Below are 18396 nucleotides of genomic sequence, written 5' to 3' on the forward strand. Positions count from 1 at the left end.
GTTGGTGAAGCGGGCGTGCAGGGTGCGGGTCCCCGAGCTCCCGGTTTGGTCTCGACCTATTCTCTTTCTTTCTCCTCCCCGGCTCGGCCCACCTCTGGCTGCGGCCCCGACCTCTCACCCCTGACCCTCCGCTTCTCCCCCGGAGGGACGGTCACCACAGACCCCAACCTCCGGATCCCGCGGTGTCGGATTTTGAGTGGCTTCTGAGGCCCCTGGAGGGATCCAGTTTCGGCCCTGCACCTCCCGCGGAATGGAGTCGGGGTCCTACCTGGGAGCCTGGAGGGGCCTTCAGACTCCTCCCGTACCCTTAGCTCGAGGCTGGGTCTGCAGACTCCCTCTCCCCGCGCGGCCTGGAGTTTGATTCTGGCTCAGGCTGGCGATCCGCCTGTCCCCGAAGTCTCCCCTGGCTTCCACTGGCGGCGGTTATGGGGGAAGGGGCTCAGGTCTCTTAGACCCAGGGCGCGTCTGGAAGGGACGCGAGCGAAAGCCGCAGGCCTCCAAGGCGTTTTGTTGTGATGATGGAGCCGCTCCAGCCCGGGGAAGGGGCCGGGCCAAGTTGACAGTACAAATGCCCGGGGTGCTCCCCGGTCCGGGAGTCCCTGTGTGCTTTAGTTCCGGGTGCGGGTGCCCTGGTGTGGAGCTGGGGTGGGAGTTGCCTGAGTCAGGCCCCCGTCGAGGCGGAGTTGGCGATCTTCCAGCTTCCCTCCTCCATGCCCTTGAAAAGGAGGAGCGTTTCACCCGGTGGTGGCGGCTTGTAAGGTGGCAGGTTTGAGGTTGCAGTGGTGGGGCAGCGTCAGCCAAAAATAACCATGGGGCGCTGGAGTGGCTGGGACCGGGAGGGCAGACGCTGACCTGGCTGGCTGCTCTTCTTGTCAACCCAGTTCTCCGGCCAGGAACAGCAAATGAGAAGCCAACTAGGCCTATGCTTAAAGAAGAGCTGGCATCCTTGGCCTGGTTTCCTTTATGTTATCTCTTTCTTTCTTTGTTTAAAGAGTAGAGCCTTCCTGGACATAATTGTGACCCCTAGCTCTTTAAATAACTGTATGCTGGGGTCTCAGAGAATCAGAGGTACTTGATGAGAAATGGGACCTAGAGCCCTGGCTAGGAAGATAATGAGGGATAGCTGGTAGTCCCAATATTTCATCTGCTTAGAATGTGCTAAAGGAGAGGTTATCTTTCCTATGATTACTTTATGTGGTACCTCATAACTCTCATACCTGTCACCTCCTTTGCCAAGTTGGCTGGGAGGTGTTACCTCTAATTTTCAGGTATGGTAACCAAGGCCTAGAGTGACTTGTGTAAGGTCACAAGGGCAGGAAGTGGTAGCACAGGGATTTAGTTCAGGGTTTTCTACACAGGGTTTTCTCTCTCCCCTTGGAAGAGTCTTAGGGGGAAAAAAATCCTTTATGCCCTAAGGCATTTAACTTAGACCCAGAGGTGTAACCTTGAACTTTTTTAAGGAAAAAGTTGACTTCAGTAAACCATTTGACCTGAAGGCATGTGCTAGGCATGTTAAAGAAGGGGCATAATTTAATCCTCTCAGAGCTCTATAAGAAATTACTATCCCCTTGTTGCAAAAGGAAGTTGAAGGTCAGAGTGGTTTATTAACCTGCCTAAAGGCACACAGCTAGAAGTGGCAGTGTTGGGATTGAGAGTGACATCTGTCTGATTCTGAATCTGTGCTCAGTCCATGAACATGAACATGTGGGGACCTAAGAGTCCTCAGGGTCTCAGGAGGGAGTCTTTGGTGTGGACCGAACCATGTTCCCTGGCTCTGGCGTTTTGTCTGCCCAGCAGGGATGAGCAGACCTCTGCCTGGCCACTGGAGCATCTTCCCTGTCAGTAAATGAGGTGTGAGATGCTGCCTTCGTTCCACAACTTGGGCACCTGACCCAGGGTAATTGCAGGAAGACAGTGACACATTGGTCAGCTGATCAAAACAGAACAGCAGTTTAAGCCCCGGGGGAGCTGTTGGTAATTTTACATAGTATTTACCACCGAGAGTTGCTGCACCCTGGGCTGTCAGGTAGAAAGGGGAAGAAACCTGCTGGTGGGGAGATGGAAGGCAGGGACTCTCTCAGGATCAGGGAGACGCTCCCAGGACTTTAGTCAGGTACACCTTGCCACCCTGCTCATCCAAGGGGAGCGGTTGCATTATGCTCTCCTGACAGACCCTTCTCAGGGCATGGGGCAGCCGCAGCGGGTTTGTCCAAAGGTGCTCAGTCAGGCAAGCCCAAGACTGACCACCACTGGAGGTTGGTGAAGGCCGAGTAATGGGTTGGGAGGAAGCCTGGCCACGGTCTCTGGCTCAGCTTTCCGATGGCACCGGCGTTGGGGTTTTGGGTGTGGGCGGAACAGGGAGCTGGCCTCACAGCCTTCTTCCTCAGCTGGTGTCTGATCCAGCCTGGCAGTTTCCTGTGGTGGAGTTAAGTCCCTACTGAGCAGGGATAGCGAGGTGGGGCCCTTTTGACCTGCTGTTAGAAGCTCACAGGCTTGCCAGACACGCAGCCCTCCAGCTACTCCTGAGATGAGCACAAGAGAAGGGTCTGGAACAGGGGATCTGGGAGGGGGCAGTAGCGGTAGTTAGAGGGGAGGCACTGCCTGGCATGGCACCACAGGTGATCTGAAGGGCCTCGGGCAAGAAACTTGGATGCCCTGAGGATGCTGGCATTGGTTTCCTGGTGCTGAGACAGAGTGTGGAGCAGCAGCGGGGGCTGGACAGACCTCCATGCTGCCTGGCCAGACCCTCAGGTGGGCTGGGGCATGTTGGAGAGCCCCTGCACACCCCCTTCTCCAAGGGCTGGCCTTCTCGTCTCTGCCCATGGCTCCTCACCCTGGTGTGTGGCCTTTGCTCCCTTGAGCAAGGTCCAGTTCAGGGTTTCAGCCAGGCAACGCTGCCTCAAACTTGAGGGCTTTCACCCTTTGCTCCTGTGTGTTGTCTTCCTGCCAACAAACCTTTGACCCTGGCCTCTGCCTTGACAGATTGGTCGCTTCATACAACCCCACAGAGAGGAGGGAACTGAACCCAGGAGGTTCTTCTTCCTCCTTGGCCTTGGTCTCCTGTGATGGTGCTCCCCATCACCTCCCACCCCCACCCCCCAGCACCTGTGCCGGCTCACCTGGCGCCCTGAGTGCCCAGGCCACTGCCACTGCCAAGTTGGGAGGCGGCTGTTTGTTCACTGGCAGAGAAGGGTGTTGCCCATTGTCTGCTGTTTGACCAGTGTGACCTCAGAGTTCTTCCTCACTTCATAAACCCCCGGGAGGGGCTGCCCTCAAACAGAACAATGGGCCTCTTCAGGAGCACCTAGACTGTCTGCAGGCGGGTGGCCTGAGGTGGCCGGCTGTGCCTTTAGCAGGGGTCTCTGTTCCTCGTGGCCTAGATGCATCACTGTAAGCGATACCGCTCCCCTGAGCCAGACCCGTACCTGAGCTACCGATGGAAGAGGAGGAGGTCTTACAGTCGGGAGCATGAAGGGAGACTGCGGTATCCGTCTCGAAGGGAGCCTCCACCCCGGAGATCTCGGTCCAGAAGGTGACAGGGCATTAGGTGGGAAGAAAGGGCTCCTTCTCTAACGGGGGGCCAGGGAGACGACCTGGAGGCGCTGGGCTCCGTCAGCTGCCTGCTGCCTCTGCCCCATGGCACCTCGCTCTTTGCCCCGACCTCCCCTCATCTCCTGCCTTTCTGGGTCTCTGTATTCACTGCCATCTGTGCAGGGGGCCTTTCTTTGTCCTTGAGTCTTTTTTCTCCAGACACGATCCCCCATGTTCTAGGCCAGCATCTTCCCTGCTGAGCCTTCCTCGATGGGGATTAGGAACATAGCCTCTGTCCTTGCCGGAGGTTGGTCCCTGGCCCTGTCTTAGTGGCCACAGGGAATTCTGGGGCACTGGGACCTCCCAAAGCCCTTCACCCTGCTCCCCTGGCCCGGTGTTCTGCCACCTGTGCTGGAGAGTTGCCGCCAGCAGCCAAGGTTCTGGAGGCTGGACTTGACCTCTCTCTCCCCACCCCTCAGCTCTAATGGGCTGCCCTTGTGAGCTCTCTGCAGGGGTCTTCCCACAAGCCTTCTGCCTGGAAGCTGAAACTTGGCTGGTGGGAGGAAGGTCCCCATCTTACTAGTGTCCTCATTCCTCCCCACCCATCCTCCCCTGTCCCCTGGCAGCCATGACCGCCTGCCCTACCAGAGGAGATACCGGGAGCGCCGTGACAGCGACACGTACCGGTGTGAAGAGCGGAGCCCATCGTTTGGAGAGGACTGCTATGGATCTTCCCGTTCCCATCATCGCCGGCGGTCTAGGGAGAGGGAGCCGTACCGGACCCGCAAGCACGCCCACCACTGCCACAAACGCCGCACCAGGTCTTGTAGCAGCGCCTCCTCGGTGAGTGGTGGCCAGAGTGTGCCGGCTGGGGCTCAAAGGCCTCATCTCTTTCTAGCCTTCTCTCAGGCTGGCTGGTGTGGGTGAGTACTGCCAGCCCCGTGCACATGCATATTTGTGTGTGTGTGTGTGTGTGTGTCGTCTGGTCCAGGTGCAGGGCTGAGCAGCAGGCCCTGCGCCTCTGTCTTCTGGCCCATTGGTATTGGCAGCGATAGGGGCTCTGTTCCGGCGCTGGCTGGCCCCCGGCCTGTCTATGTCTCCGCATGGCTCCAGGCACAGGCCACATGGTATGAGTGGCCAGGGACACACAGGGAACCTGATAGGGTTGCTGGTATGTGGTCTGGAGCTGTATGGCCTGGTCCTTCCCACCCAGACCCTGACTGCATGCACAGCCACGTGTTCTTACTGCTGTGGACGGTACCCACCCATGTGGTCTCATCTCCACACCCCTCCCCTGGAGGCTGGAGTGCCCGTGGGTAGGGGAGGTCTGCCTGTCAGTCAGCTCAGACTCGGAGCAACCCCTCTGACCTCCAGCCAGGCCCCCTTCAGCCTAGCCTCTTCCTGTGAGAGGCAGACTGGACGAGGGGGACCAGCTGCCTGTGTGATCGCGCACATGAGGAAACGGCAGAAGGGCCTGCGGCCCCAGGCCTTGTCCGCTCGCAGGCTGCAGGCCAAGAGCAGGGCCTGGCAGTGTTCTTAGCGTGGAGGTTGCATAGCTCCCTGCCAAGACCCTGAGCCCCTGCTGCACTCGGGCTCCTGGAAGGCAGGCCACTCGTGTGTCTCTCAGGTTATGTGCCGTCTTCTCTTCTCCTCCCGGTCCCTCTTCCCCCACCCCCGCCGGCTGAGGCCCCTGAGGAGTAGAGGCGGAGGACAGGGAGCCGGGCATCTTCTCCGCGAAGCTTTCCTGTGACTTCCTTGAGTGGCCACGGATTTGAGGGTTGACTGTGGGTGCCCAGCGTGGCCTGGTGGCCTCCCTGCACCCTGCCACATGCTGCTGCAGACGGCGGCGCGGGTCTGTGTCTCTGCTGCGTCTCTTTTTGGTGCCCTCTGTCGTCATGAGGCTCAGGATGGCCTGGCCTGTGAGTATCACGGGTGCCAGGGCAGGAGCTGGCTTGGGGCCCGTGTGGGCCATGGTGGTAGGTGGCCGACTGGCCCAGAGGATTCCAGGCTCCTTCCCTGCTCGAGGCTGGTGGCACAAGAACTGCTGACGGAAGGCCGTTTCTGGTGGCGATGTGAAGTCTGGCCATAGATGCCATCTGGGGGCAGGTAGCAGCTTGGCTCTGAGTGGCAGCTGTCAGGCACGTGCAGGGCAGAGCAGAGGCAGGCAGGGACGGGCTGGGTGTTTTGCAGCTGCCGCCAGGGTGGCCCCTGACCATTCCAGACGATCGGACCTGGGCTGACCCAGCCACCTTCTTGCGCCGTTCTTGCTGCGTCTTTGCCTTGGCTGGAGCCATCACGGGAGGGCCAGGGAGGGGGACACTCAGAGGAGAAGGGAATCAGGGCTGTGGCTCTCTGCGTGGCCCAGCCCCTCAGCAGCAGAGGCTGGTCGTCTTTCCGAGCGTTTTCGGCGCCCTTCTCTTAGATAATGTCCGAGTTTTCTTTACATACCTGTAGCTGTTTTTACTTTTCTGTTTTTGAAGTCAGTTTGTGTCTTGACGTGTCCCTTGCAATATCCCTATCGTTATATATGCTGTGTGCCTTATGAAATGCTGGGATCTGGAAAATCCAACCAACCAACCCACCGGCTCCTCACCGTCTCCACCTCTGCCTTTGACTGACACCTCAATCTGTCAATCGGAACCGCCTACCATGCGATTGGTCGGATGGCGTTTCGGGGGGCGGTGCATGCAGAGAAGCCAACAGAGCAGTAAGCGCAGCAGCCGGAGTGTGGAAGATGACAAGGAGGGCCACCTGGTGTGCCGGATCGGCGATTGGCTCCAAGAGCGATGTACAGCCACCTTTCGTAAAACTTTACCTCTCTACTTTCTATTCCCCTTGTTAGACGAGACCTCTCCTGCCTGGAGGGGCCTCTATTGCGCGTGGCGCCTTAGCGGGGCCACCAGTAAATTGCCTGAATGACACAGACGCTAGCAACTTCCGTTTTTAACAGTGTAGCAGTGAGAGAGAAACCTTTTTTGTTTTTGAGAATTTGAATGCTGTGAACTTGCAGGAGCTGCCGACCCTCTGCCCTCCAGACCCTCACGCCCTGCGTCTTTTCTCTCCTAGATGAGATCGTGGGGAACCTGGGCGAAGGCACCTTTGGCAAGGTGGTGGAGTGCCTGGACCATGCCAGGTGAGCCATCCTCCTGGGAGGAGCTGGCCTGGGCTTCCTGAGGGTGGCAGCAGTCCATTTATCTTTTTGCTTTTCGAAGGCTGGCGGGTGTGGAAGGGTGCCGGCTGGCACATGTTGGGGTTCAGCTGATCCCCTGAAATGGGGAGAGATTCCTGGGGTGCCAGAGGCACATGCATCCCTGCCCGGGCAGTGCTGACTAGTGAGTGGGGCTGCCTTCATTGCCCCGTGTCCCTTGGGCCATGGTGGTGGGTGTTGGAGCAGGACCAAGGCCCCCTGGCCCTCACGTGGTCTGAATCAGCTTCCTGCGCTCTCTTTAGGGCTTGGGCCTGGCAGGGAGGTGAGAGTAGTGCTGCGCCCAGACCAAGCATGCGCCCCCCTGCCCCTGGAGGGCTGCCTGAGAGGCTGTGCCCCTCCCAGCTGAGAGAACCGAGACCTGGGCTCTCACGTTGCAGGCCGTTGCCTCCTCTGAGGTAGCTGGGGTTGATCGTGGGTCCCTGAGCATGTTCAGGTAGAATGTGGGTACCCCCGTGTGTGGGGGGTGCTTCTGGGCAACCTTGCTGCCTTCGAGGCTGAACAGGGAAACACATTTGTCCTCCAGTCGTCCCTCAGGACCAGAACTCTTGCCTTAGGCTGGGAGGCCACCTCCCTGGAGCCCACTGCCTCCTTCCCTTGACGGCACTCCCATTGGTTCGGGGCTTTAGCTATAGTGCGCTCTTGTCATGCTGTCTCACTGGAGCCACGTGCCACCTGTCACAACCCTTCCTTCTACTGTGTTAGAGGTGAAGAGATGCACTCAGGGTTTACCCGTACCCCCAGTTGTTGAGTGCTGGCACGGAGAACCACCATACGGGGTGCTCAGAAAGGATGGTTAGACCCAGCTGTCCAGCTAGCCCTTTCATTCCCAGAAAGGTGGTGACAGTGACCAAGGGATACCTCCCTGGACCCCAGTTCCTATTTAAACACCCCTTGCACCCAGTGGGGCCCAGAAGGTCAGGGCTGGGACCAGTGGGCCTACGGAGGTGTAGACTGCACCGACCAGAGAGACCTGTGGTGCGTGGGGGCAGCTGGGCTTTCTGGGCTGTGGCTCTGTAAGCAGCTAGTGGGAAACTGAGCCAAGTCCCTCATGGGCAGGCATAAGGCTCAAGGGACTTTCAGGGGCTCCAAAGGGACTTGGCCAGTGAGGCTGTTGTGAGATAAGATGCAGCTCAGTGAAGGGAAGGGCCTTATCCTCAGAGCCCTCCAGCTCTGATGCTGGCTGCCTGTGGAGGTGAGGTGTTCCCTGTGTTGAAGACGAGAATGCCACTGAGGAGCCCGGAAGTGGGGTGGCCTTTCCTCTGAGGGCCTTCCCTGCCCTGAAAATGTGGGACAGTGGGATATGGAGAGAAAAACAGGGTGTTCTCCAGGAGATGCCTCTGCCCTGGGGCCTGGGAGACTCTCCTTAGACACCATGGCCAGCCTCCCAGAGGCCTCAGGGGGTCACGTCCTTGTGGGCCAGGGCCGTGTCACCCCAGTCCCCCACCAGGCCTCTGAAGTCTGGCTGTCCCTTCCTAATAGCTGTTGGGCCCGGCCACTGAGTCTCAGCAGGCCTCCGGCAGATGGCCTACAGGGTGGGGCTGGGGGCTGGGAAGCGCAGAGCAGTAATTGTTAAAATCTTCACTGGGCACCAAAGAGGGTTGCTGGCACTCAGTGGTGGTCTCTGCGAACTGTTGTGGCTGGTTGGTAGGCTGGTAGGGAGCTGCAGGGAGAGTGGTAAAGGCAGCGATCCTGGGGCATCCTACTGCTGGCACCCTTAACTGTCTTGCCAAGGCTTTGTTCCACCCTAGAACCCCCACCCCAGGGGGAGCTGTTTGGAGATGTGCTTATTAGGAAAGGTCAAGAGGTGCTGCAAGAAGGTTCTGGGTAGGATGGCCTGGCCAGGGTCAGGGCTGACCGGCCTACAGGTTGGGTCACTCAGTGAGCCGGAGCTGGTCAGTGGGCTAGGCCTCTTTTCCTCTGCCCACTGTCCTCTGGCAGCTGGCATTGGCTGACATGAGATAAGCCTAGGATGGCACAGATGCCAGGGGAGCATGCTGCTGGGAGAGTAGAGGTTTGGTGTCTTCTGGGGGCAGGGCTGTCCAGTGACCGCTGTCTTCAGAACAGGCCCTGTTCCTGGAGTCCTGAATGGTATTTGCCAAGCGGTGCCACACTGGGGTGGGGGGGGCTGGGGGGAAGGGCCGGGCACTTCTCATGAGCACCTCCGCTCCCTTCCCTGGCCCCAGAGGGAAGTCTCAGGTCGCCCTGAAGATCATCCGCAACGTGGGCAAGTACCGGGAGGCTGCCCGGCTAGAAATCAACGTTCTCAAAAAGATCAAGGAGAAGGACAAAGAGAATAAGTTGTGAGTGTCGGCAGGGAGCGGGAGGGAAGCCTTCAGTGGGGACAGTGTCCACGCCAGCCCCAGCCGCCTAGACCCCTGGGGGTGGAGCCGTGTCCTCTGGCACTGGGCCTTCTCCCCCTCCCAGCGCTGAAGGGGCCTTTGGATTTCGGTCCTGCCTCCACCTGCAGACACTTCTGCGTTCCCTGGCAGGCTTCCTGGGCCTGCTTCTGTGGACAGGGTCCTTGGGGGTCATGGCAGGTGTTAGACAAGACACACGCCTGAAGCTGTTGGGGCTGTGGCATAGAGAGCTCTTGACAGAGAGCCACCTCCACACATGCAGACTAAGTGGTTCCCCTCCTGAGAGCCCTGTGCTGAGCCCCGCAGCCCTGGGAAGCCCAGTTAAGGGGGCTAGAAAAAGCAGCGTGACTGTGCCCATGTCACAATAGAGAAGGCAGGACACCTTGGACCTGAGTCCCCCCTGCAGCAACAGGAACTTTAGTCCTTGCCCTGAACTGATCTGGGGGACATCTGTCGGGGAGATGTGTCCTGGAGTGGGTGACTGGCTTCATCTGAGGGAGCGATGGGGCACCAGCACCCCCCCACACCCCCCAGCGGACCCTGAGCCCCACCTATTGTTCTTCTCTAGCCTGTGTGTCTTGATGTCTGACTGGTTCAACTTCCATGGTCACATGTGCATTGCCTTTGAGCTCCTGGGCAAGAACACCTTTGAGTTCCTGAAAGAGAATAACTTCCAGCCTTACCCCCTACCACACGTCCGGCACATGGCCTACCAGCTCTGCCACGCCCTTAGGTGTAAGTGTCCACGCTCACGGGGCGTGTGGGGTGGCCACATACCTGCGGCGAGCTCACCCAGTGCTCTCACGCAGCCCTGTCCACACCGCCACGTCATTTTATGGGGCCCGAGAGACACCGGGGTCCCTTTGGCTGCAAAGCCTTCAGGTGGGAACCACAGGGAGGATGGAGAGGCTCCAGGGGCCTCCTGAACCCACCTGTGTGGCAGGCACTTGGGAAGGAAGGAGAACGGCTGTAAAATCAGTCTGGCTACCAGTACCATCCCACCTTCCTACAGAGATGAAAAGGTCAAAGACTGCCCTGGCAGACTCTACCCCCAGGTGCTGCCCACACGGACACCATCTGTCTGGCCACCACTTCTCAACCTTTAAGAGCCTCTCTGGCAGTACACATGCTCAGCCCTGCAGGATTTGTGGTGGGCAGCACAGGACAGGCTCCTTTGGCGCTGTAGACAGGCCTAGAGCTAGGCTGTGTGGGGTTGCACATGGGGGGGTGGGGGGAGGAATCAATACTCTAAGCGAGGTGAGCAGCTCAGAGAGGGCCCAGAGCCCGGCATGTGCTGAAACTCACTCTGAGAAGAGAGGACCCTGTGCTGGGGAGGGCCCAGAACCAGAATGTAAGAGGTGGCAGGGTGCCCCTGTTGGTGGGGCAGGGGCTAGAGGAGGTGGTGGGTGTCTGCTCAGGCTTAGGTTGTGCTTCATGGGTGGGCCCGTGGTTAATTCAGTGTCTATTGCCACCATCTGGACATTCTTAATAACTTTTGAATAAAGGGATCTGTGTTTTCATCTTGCCCCAGGCCCTGCAGATAATGTAGCTGGCACTGGGGAGGGGGACCCAGCCCAGGGCTGGTGCTGCAGCTTTGGTGAGAGACAGGCTGAGGAGGCCAGGCCCCCAGGGAGGAGGTGAAAGGGGGGGTTTCTAAGTGGGAAAAGTCCCCCCTGCCCCTCTCGTAGAGTGTCAGAGCTTTCCAAGGCCCCAGGCACAGAGAACTCTTGAGAGGGAAGCCAATGGGGATGAAGTCTGGTCTCCTCTGGCCTGCTGCTGAGGGCAGGGGTGGGTGAGGCCCTGGTGGGCCGGCTTTGGAGGAGGGAGCTGGCCCGAGGACCAGAGAAAGCGGGGTTCTCAAGTTTCTGCTTTCCTCCTCCCGCTTTCCCAGTTCTACATGAAAACCAACTGACCCACACAGACTTGAAGCCAGAGAACATCTTGTTTGTGAATTCTGAGTTTGAAACACTCTACAATGAGCACAAGGTAGGGTGGGGCGAGGACAGGGCTGTGCTCTGGGGTGAGTCACTCATGGGACAGACTCCTGACCTAGCTCGCCTCCCTTGCCTGTCAGAGCTGTGAGGAGAAGTCAGTGAAGAACACCAGCATCCGAGTAGCCGACTTTGGCAGTGCCACCTTTGACCATGAGCATCACACGACCATTGTGGCTACCCGTCACTATCGCCCACCTGAGGTGATCCTTGGTGCGTGACTGTAAAGCCCCTGACCCTGATAAAGTTGACAGTTGTTGGGGAGGGGACAGAGGCGGTGCCTGTGCCTGCCACCAGGGACCAGTGTTAGAGTCACCATGTGGTTGCCAACTTGGCCTTACTGAGGAAGGGTCTCCTATTGAGGTTTGGGTAAGAGTCCTGCCAACCAGAGTGGCCGCTGCCCTTTGACCTCTAGGCTGGGAGGACAGGGCTGACTCTCATGGTCTCTCCTCACCTTGGCTTTCAGAGCTGGGCTGGGCACAGCCCTGTGACGTCTGGAGCATTGGCTGCATTCTTTTTGAGTACTACCGGGGCTTCACACTCTTCCAGGTGAGGCCTGTCTCATGTCCCTGCACTGCCCTGCATGCCGCCCCCCCCTGCCCCCCCCCCCCCCGGGAGTCTGGTGCTCAGCCTCAGGATGGAGGGCCAGGACAGGAGCAGCGAGGGAGAGGGATGGGCCAGGGCGGGCATGTGCTGGGCAGAGGTGTGGGGAGGAGGGACAAGTCCACCCTTAGCCTGATGGAGTAGGCTGGCAGGTTGTCACCAGGTCACAAGCCAGGGCTGCTATTCCGCTGATGGGTTTGTATCTTCTGGGGCAAGGAGGGCACCTGCCCATCTTTTTTGTCCTTTATTTTCTCTGAGGGGGCCAAGGCTCATACCTCTGCTTGTGCTTTCCCTGATGTTCCACAGACTCATGAGAACCGAGAACATTTAGTAATGATGGAGAAGATCCTGGGGCCCATCCCCTCGCACATGATCCACCGTACCAGGTAAGGAGCCCAGTGGTGCCTTCGGGGCCAGCCTTTGGGGCCTTTCTGATCTTGACTTTGGGTCATGAGCCCGTCTTTCCGGGACAGCCTGGTCCCTCCAGGCTCACAGCGGCCTCCCCTGTAGCACACACACTCTTGAGACCACAGACCACTTGCCCTACTGGGTCAGGCCAGCTAGGACCCCCTCCACCCTACCTGGCTTTGCTGCCGCTCCCCAGACTGCCACGGTCTAGCCACCCCTACCACCTGGCCTTTCCCTCACTTTCAGGAAGCAGAAATACTTCTATAAGGGGGGCCTGGTTTGGGATGAGAACAGCTCTGACGGCCGGTATGTGAAGGAGAACTGCAAACCTCTGAAGGTCAGTTTCTGGCTCCCCCCAGCTCAACTTGTGCCAAGGAGACCCCAGGCACTGGGCAGACACAGCGGAGACGGGCCAGTCCACTAAAGGCTGCCTCCCCGCCCTGGCTATGTGGGAGGCTGCGCCCAAGGCCACCGCAGAGGGGCCCTCAGCCCTGCCCCTTCCCCACAGGGTGGCTATGGATGTAACTGGGGAACAGCAGAAGAGCCAGATATGAGACACCTTCTTGCCTCCTGTCCCTCTCCTCTCTGAGTTTTGGGAAGAACTAGGCAGGACTGAGGTGAGGGGGAGGGAAGGCGTAGACATGGCCAGGAAGCCACTGTCAACTGCATTTGGTGCTTGGACAAGCAAATTCTGTAGAGGTGATTTCTACCCACCTGTCCAGACTTTCCATGTGGGGGCAGAGGCCCTAAGCCAGCAAGACACCCAGTAACCTGACAAGCTCTGAGCAAATGCTCTACTCAGGCATGAAAGGAAAGGAGCTGCTCACTGTCCTGGAGGGGAGTCGTAGTCCTCCAGGGGGCATCACTGCCTCCTCTGGCCCCTGCAACAAGGCCTCCCACAACCCTGCCGTCACACTGAGGCACCTTGTGTCCCCGAGCAGAGTTACATGCTCCAAGACTCCTTGGAGCACGTGCAGCTGTTTGACCTGATGAGGAGGATGTTAGAATTTGACCCTGCCCAGCGCATCACACTGGCCGAGGCCCTGCTGCACCCCTTCTTTGCCGGCCTGACCCCTGAGGAACGGTCCTTCCACACCAGCCGCAACCCAAGCAGATGACAGCCGCAGGCCACCATGTGCGATGGAGAGCGGGACTGGGCTACCCGGCCCCTTTTCTCCAACCGCCACCGCCGGGGCCCCCAGGGCCAGAGCCACCAAACGAACAGTGCAATGTGAAGGAAGGCAGGAGCCCGCAGGGGAGGAGACTTGATGCCCAGCTGCCAGAAAGCACAGATTTGACCCAAGCTATTTATATGTTGTAAAGTTATAATAAAGTGTTTCTTACTGTTTGTAGCCCCTGGTACCGGTGTGTCCGTCTCCAGGCTCCTTGCCTTCTCCTTCCCTTACCTGATTAATAAAGTCTTTCTTAGCAGTTCAGCTTGTGGAGAGCGAAGTGTGAACTGGACACGGAAGGGCTAGCCAGTGAAAAGACAGTAGTGGGGAGGGTCCCTCTGGGTCCAGAAGAACCTTGGGGGGGGCGGTGTGTGTGCTGGTGGAGGACACCTCAGCCCATGGAACCGAGAGGAAGTAACGCACTGCACCTAGCGTTACTATCCTTCCAGCCCGGTCCCTGGCTGGCACTTGAGGCTCTATGTGCCTGACAACTGGCTTACCAAAGGCTGTCAGGGGAGAGATGATCAAGCTGGGCTCCTAGGGCCGGAGTGGTGGCACCTCACCACAGCCTACACAGCAATCTACCACAGAGCACAGGACTCCGTTATTCAGCTTTATTTTAAGTGCTGGTTTTTAGTTCCCCAAGAGCTGCAGGAGTGACAGTCAACCACCTGACTGGGGCCCCTTGGGGACTGGCACTAAGGGGGCAGGAGGCCTCTGAAAAGAACTGAAGGTAGAGGAATCATGTTTATCTTTAATACCACTAGAGAGGGCCCAGGCTGAAGGCAGGAAGAGGCTCCAGAGCCACCTGCAGGGAGAAGATGGAGAGGCTTGGGCATAAGCTCCCAGTGGCCCCTTAACACGGCCCTCACCTCCAGAGCCACTGCAACTTAGTGGAGCAGAGTGCACTGCACCGGGTCCCTCGAATTCTTTCACTGTACCCAATGGGGGGCCTAACTGCATTAACAGGCAGGCACCCAAAATCTGTTTAATGTTGTTTACGACATACAATGCCTGTAATCCAGCACTGCTCCTCAGATCATGGCCCTGCCTCTAAAGAGAGGGCCCCATCTCAGGAGCTTCTAGGCCCTGAGAGTGAGCAGAGGCTCAGGGAGGATACAACAAGGCTCATAGTCTCCTCCCACTGCTGGAGACAACTGAACGTTTGAGGGAAGATGGGAGGAAAGGAGGGACCAGCCCTCTGCCCTGCCTCATCTGCTCCTGGCTATGCTCCTATAAGAAAAGTGATAAGTAGCCTGAAACCCAAGGTACCAGGGCCTACCCTGTGTCCATGATCCTTGGTGAGCCCTCCCACTCACCCCACCTAACCAGAGTGGGTGGGCAGAGAACAGAAGGAGGCCTGAAGTCCTGAAAACGGCTTTTTTGGCAAGGGTCCTTGCCAGGGACTTCAGGCCAAAGCTCCTGTTCTGAAACCTTAGACTCCAAGGCCTAAGCCTGGGAAGGTCCAAGGGCTTTACTGCCTTAGGATCTGAGCAGCAGTATGTTCCTATGACTGAGCCCTACCAGCTAGCTCAGCTAGAACTAGACTCGTTTTGGCATCTTTGAGACAGGGGGCTGGCCCCAAGCCTACTGAATGGACAACCATAAAGGGTTCAAAGCCCCGACACTGTAAGAGCTGGGGTGGAGCCCAGACAGGGGAGGGCCATGCACCCTGCTCTGGGATGACAGCTGCAGAGGACCACTTCAGGGAAGGACAGGAGTGGTGGTGGGAGGCAGAAGGAAGTGGGGGGACATATGCAGGCAAGGGGGTGGGGGGTGGGATAGTGGTGGCCTAAGAAGCACCAGGGAGCCTCTTCTGGCTCAGCACCAGGCTCCCCCAGGGACCTCCCCAATACTGAACAGTAAAGCTGCACCCTGAGGGCTCTGGCCCCAGACTAGGCAAAGGCTCGGACCCCAGCTAAAGAGAGTATGGGGCTGGGGGGCACAGCTGGCAAGATGGGCACTGTGGTTCTACAATAACATAACCTTATACTACCTATGCTGAAAACAGAAAAACAGTATAAAATCCCAATACAGTAAAACTATCCTGATGTCACCCCCTCCCCTGCCTCTAGGAGTGATGGAGTAGAAAGGAAGAACCCCTGAAAGAAATCCCACCATAAAACTTGCATCAGCTCAGGAGAAAGGGTCAAAAGCCCCGAAATCAACTTGTGCCAGGGCTCCAGGAAGGCAGCCTCAAAGCCCTCAAAACGAATGCAGAGTGCAAGTCCACCCTCTAGCGGACAGCTGCAGCACTGCCAGTTCGACATGATAGGAAGGGGGGCTGCCCAGCGAGGGAGGCAGGGGAGAGGAAGCCACAAGCTCTGGCAAGTACAGGCCACCAAACAGGACCCACCCCACCCTGCAAGGTGCTTGCCCAGGCCCCAGTGACAGTAAACCTGAAACCCAGTCTGTGAGCTGCCTAAGTCTGTAAACAAAGCCCCACCCAGCCACGAAGGGGACCAAGTGTAGAGATGCCTAGAGCCACTCTGCTTGCTGCCCACCCCGCACGCCTAGTGGGAAAGCCTTCCCCGGCTAAGGGCAGGTGACAGGTCATTTTTAAATATGATCTGTTCTCTCACAGAAGTAACAAATCCAAAAGCGAAAAAATTTAACAAAGTCCATGAAGCTTCACATCCTTAAGGCGTTCGTTGTCAAGTTCAGTGTGTCCAGAGCAGCAGGGGACTGCAGTGCCCAGAGCTCCTCTAGGCAGAGTGCAGTGGAATGACAAACTTGCAGCCGAAGGGTGAGTGGTAGCTGATGCCCACCTCCTGGAACACCTGCTGGGGGAGGCCGATGTCGCATAAGTAGACACGGCCCGCACGCTCCCCTAGTGGCAGAGGCAGGCCCAGAGCCAGTGACCACTTGGCATCGATGCCCTGTTCACCTTCATGCACAGGAGGGTCTATGCTGAGCACCGGTGCCCGGTTCCGATTGGCCCAGGCAACAGCTGCCTTGTACCAGGGCTGGTCCCGCAGGAAGGCATTCTCGGGGCAGTCCAGGCAGTTGATCACCAGGTCCACGGGGCTAGTGGGCAGATCTGCAGGTGGAAAAAGCACCATCTGGGAACTGCTTTAAGCAGAGAGAAGCCCAGGTAGAGACTAGAACCCAGATGGCCCCAAGGATGTCTTGTTCCGACACCACTCTTAAGCCTCTCCACAGGCTGGGCTGGGCCCCAGGAATTCCAAGGCCTGGTTGGGCTGGGCACCAGAGACCACGGGCATGTCAGCCTGACAGACCACTGTCCTCATGGAGCCCCCCAGGCCGAAGCGCTGTCCTGATAGCTGTGCAGGCCACTTCAGTGCACTGGAACGCACATCTGACTAAGCTCTGGGAAGGGGGAGCCCTGCCCAGAGCCCAGCAGAAACGGTCTGACTGCCATTTGCTGACTGGCCCAACAACTACAAGGAGGCTAGAACACACTTATTCTGCCTTGAGCTAGCCTACTCACACCTTAGGGGCCAGCCGGGCCTTACTGCGGCGCCCCCCCACCTCCCCATAGGAAATGGGCTGTTCTTGCAACCCAATCTTATTTTTTTTAATTTTCTTTTAATGTTTATTTTTTTAAATTTTTTTAATGTTTTTTATTTATTTTTGAGAGACAGAGAGAGGCAGCACGAGCAGGGGAGTTTAGAGAGAGAGGGAGATACAGAATCCAAAGCAGGCTCCAGGCTCTTAGCTAGCTGACAGTGGGGCTCAAACCCACGAACCGTGAGATCATGACCTGAGCTGAAGCCAGAGGCTTAACTGACTGAGCCCCCATCCAGGTGCCCCCAGCCCAATCTTAAGAATGGAGGGGGGTGGGTGCGCCTGGGTGGCTCAATCGGTTAAGCGTCCACCTTCAGCTTAGGTCATGATCTCACGGTTCATGGGTTCAAGCCCCGCGTCGGGCTCTGTGCTGACCGCTCAGAGCCTGGGGCCTGTCTTCCGATCCTGTGACTCCTTCTCTCTCTGATCCTCCCCTGCTCCCGCTGTCTCTCTCTCTCTCTCTCTCTCTCTCTCAAAAATACGTTAAAAAAAAAAAAAAAAAAAGAATGGAGAAGAAAATCGATCACTTCTCCATGTCCTTAAAAAAGCTTCTCTGCTCAAATCAAGCCTCTGGGATAGTCTAAGAACAGATGTCTAAACAAGTATGTTAACCTTGACCAGCCTAAGATGATAAATTAAGAATAGGAGAAATCAGACCAAACACAAGATCGGCATCCTCAGACTTGGCTTCTAAAGCTGAAAAACGCAGGCTTTCTGGGGAGCCAGGGGAAGAACTGCCTGGAATAGAGCATCATGTTACGGATCTCAAGAGGGGAACTCACAGCAGGCCCCCTTCCTGGCTCTCAGCCTAAAGAAATGATGTTTCTCAATTACAGACTCATGGCTTCTTTGCTTACGATAGGCCACCATGATGAGGGGTGGGGGGAATGTCCCTGTGGGCTGTTAGGCTCTCAAGATTAAGAGTGCGGTCTTACTTCTATGTACCCAGGAATCTGGCCTGAGAGGAGACTGAAGTGCTGGCCCTGAGCCTGGCCCCAACTTCCCATCTGACCCCTGTCAAAGCCCTTTCTTCCTATGTCTTCTCTCCACTCCCCCACTGCTCACACTGAAACCCTCTCCAATCACTTTGCCCCACCCCCCCACCCCCACTTGAAACTGCTCTAGTCAAGATCATCGGGAGCTTTCACACTGCTAGATCCAGTGGTCAACTCCCAGACTTCATCTGAGCCTAACCTAGAGGTGCTTGCTGGCGGAGCTGACCACACCACACCCCCGCTTCTCACTTAACTTCTAGGTGCCTAGCTCTCCTGGTTTTCCTTCTCCTTCCATGACCACACCTTCCCTGTCTCCTAAACTGGTCTCTCAACTCTCCCCTCCTCCCTGCCTTTTTAAAAATTTATTTTTGAGAGAGAAGAGAGAAAGTGGGGGAGGGGCAGAGAGAGATGGGGGTATAGATCTGAAGGGGGTTTCATGCTGATAGCAGTCAGCCTGATGCAGGGCTCAAACTTGCGAACCACAAGATAATGACTTGAGCCAAAGTCGGGACACTTAACTGCACTGAGCCACCCAGGTGCCCCTTCCCTGACTTCTAAACAAAGAACTCAGTCTAACAACTTCCCTACCTGTTCTCTCTTCCT

General features: G+C 57.4%; 2 protein-coding genes and 1 long non-coding RNA gene across 5 annotated transcripts in view; 1 reads left to right on the forward strand and 2 right to left on the reverse strand.

The window, feature by feature from the left end:
- LOC115301906 overlaps positions 1-3206 on the reverse strand; it is a 7675-nt gene extending 4469 nt beyond the window's left edge. Inside the window, exons 1-2 of one of the 2 annotated variants that reach the window (XR_003913349.1) lie at positions 3120-3206; positions 269-715 (exon numbers count right to left, since the gene is read on the reverse strand). This is a non-coding gene — a long non-coding RNA (uncharacterized LOC115301906). The remainder of the gene's footprint in view (positions 1-268; positions 716-3119) is intronic. The other variant, XR_003913350.1, reaches the window with a different exon arrangement.
- Positions 1-13534, forward strand: part of CLK3 (CDC like kinase 3) — a 14576-nt gene extending 1042 nt beyond the window's left edge. The window contains exons 2-13 of the mRNA XM_029951909.1: positions 3381-3532; positions 4158-4374; positions 6223-6319; positions 6598-6664; positions 8923-9039; positions 9665-9831; positions 10988-11082; positions 11171-11300; positions 11554-11636; positions 11997-12076; positions 12345-12435; positions 13040-13534. Coding sequence (XP_029807769.1) covers positions 3381-3532; positions 4158-4374; positions 6223-6319; positions 6598-6664; positions 8923-9039; positions 9665-9831; positions 10988-11082; positions 11171-11300; positions 11554-11636; positions 11997-12076; positions 12345-12435; positions 13040-13216 — 1473 coding nt within the window. The 3' untranslated portion in view covers positions 13217-13534. The remainder of the gene's footprint in view (positions 1-3380; positions 3533-4157; positions 4375-6222; positions 6320-6597; positions 6665-8922; positions 9040-9664; positions 9832-10987; positions 11083-11170; positions 11301-11553; positions 11637-11996; positions 12077-12344; positions 12436-13039) is intronic.
- EDC3 (enhancer of mRNA decapping 3) overlaps positions 11020-18396 on the reverse strand; it is a 66351-nt gene continuing 58974 nt past the window's right edge. For both annotated transcript variants that reach the window (XM_029951908.1, XM_029951907.1), the window contains exon 7: positions 11020-16310. In XM_029951908.1, coding sequence (XP_029807768.1) covers positions 15976-16310 — 335 coding nt within the window. In that variant the 3' untranslated portion in view covers positions 11020-15975. The remainder of the gene's footprint in view (positions 16311-18396) is intronic.

This window comes from Suricata suricatta, chromosome 9 (assembly GCF_006229205.1).
Source record: "Suricata suricatta isolate VVHF042 chromosome 9, meerkat_22Aug2017_6uvM2_HiC, whole genome shotgun sequence".
Taxonomy (NCBI): Eukaryota; Metazoa; Chordata; class Mammalia; order Carnivora; family Herpestidae; genus Suricata; species Suricata suricatta.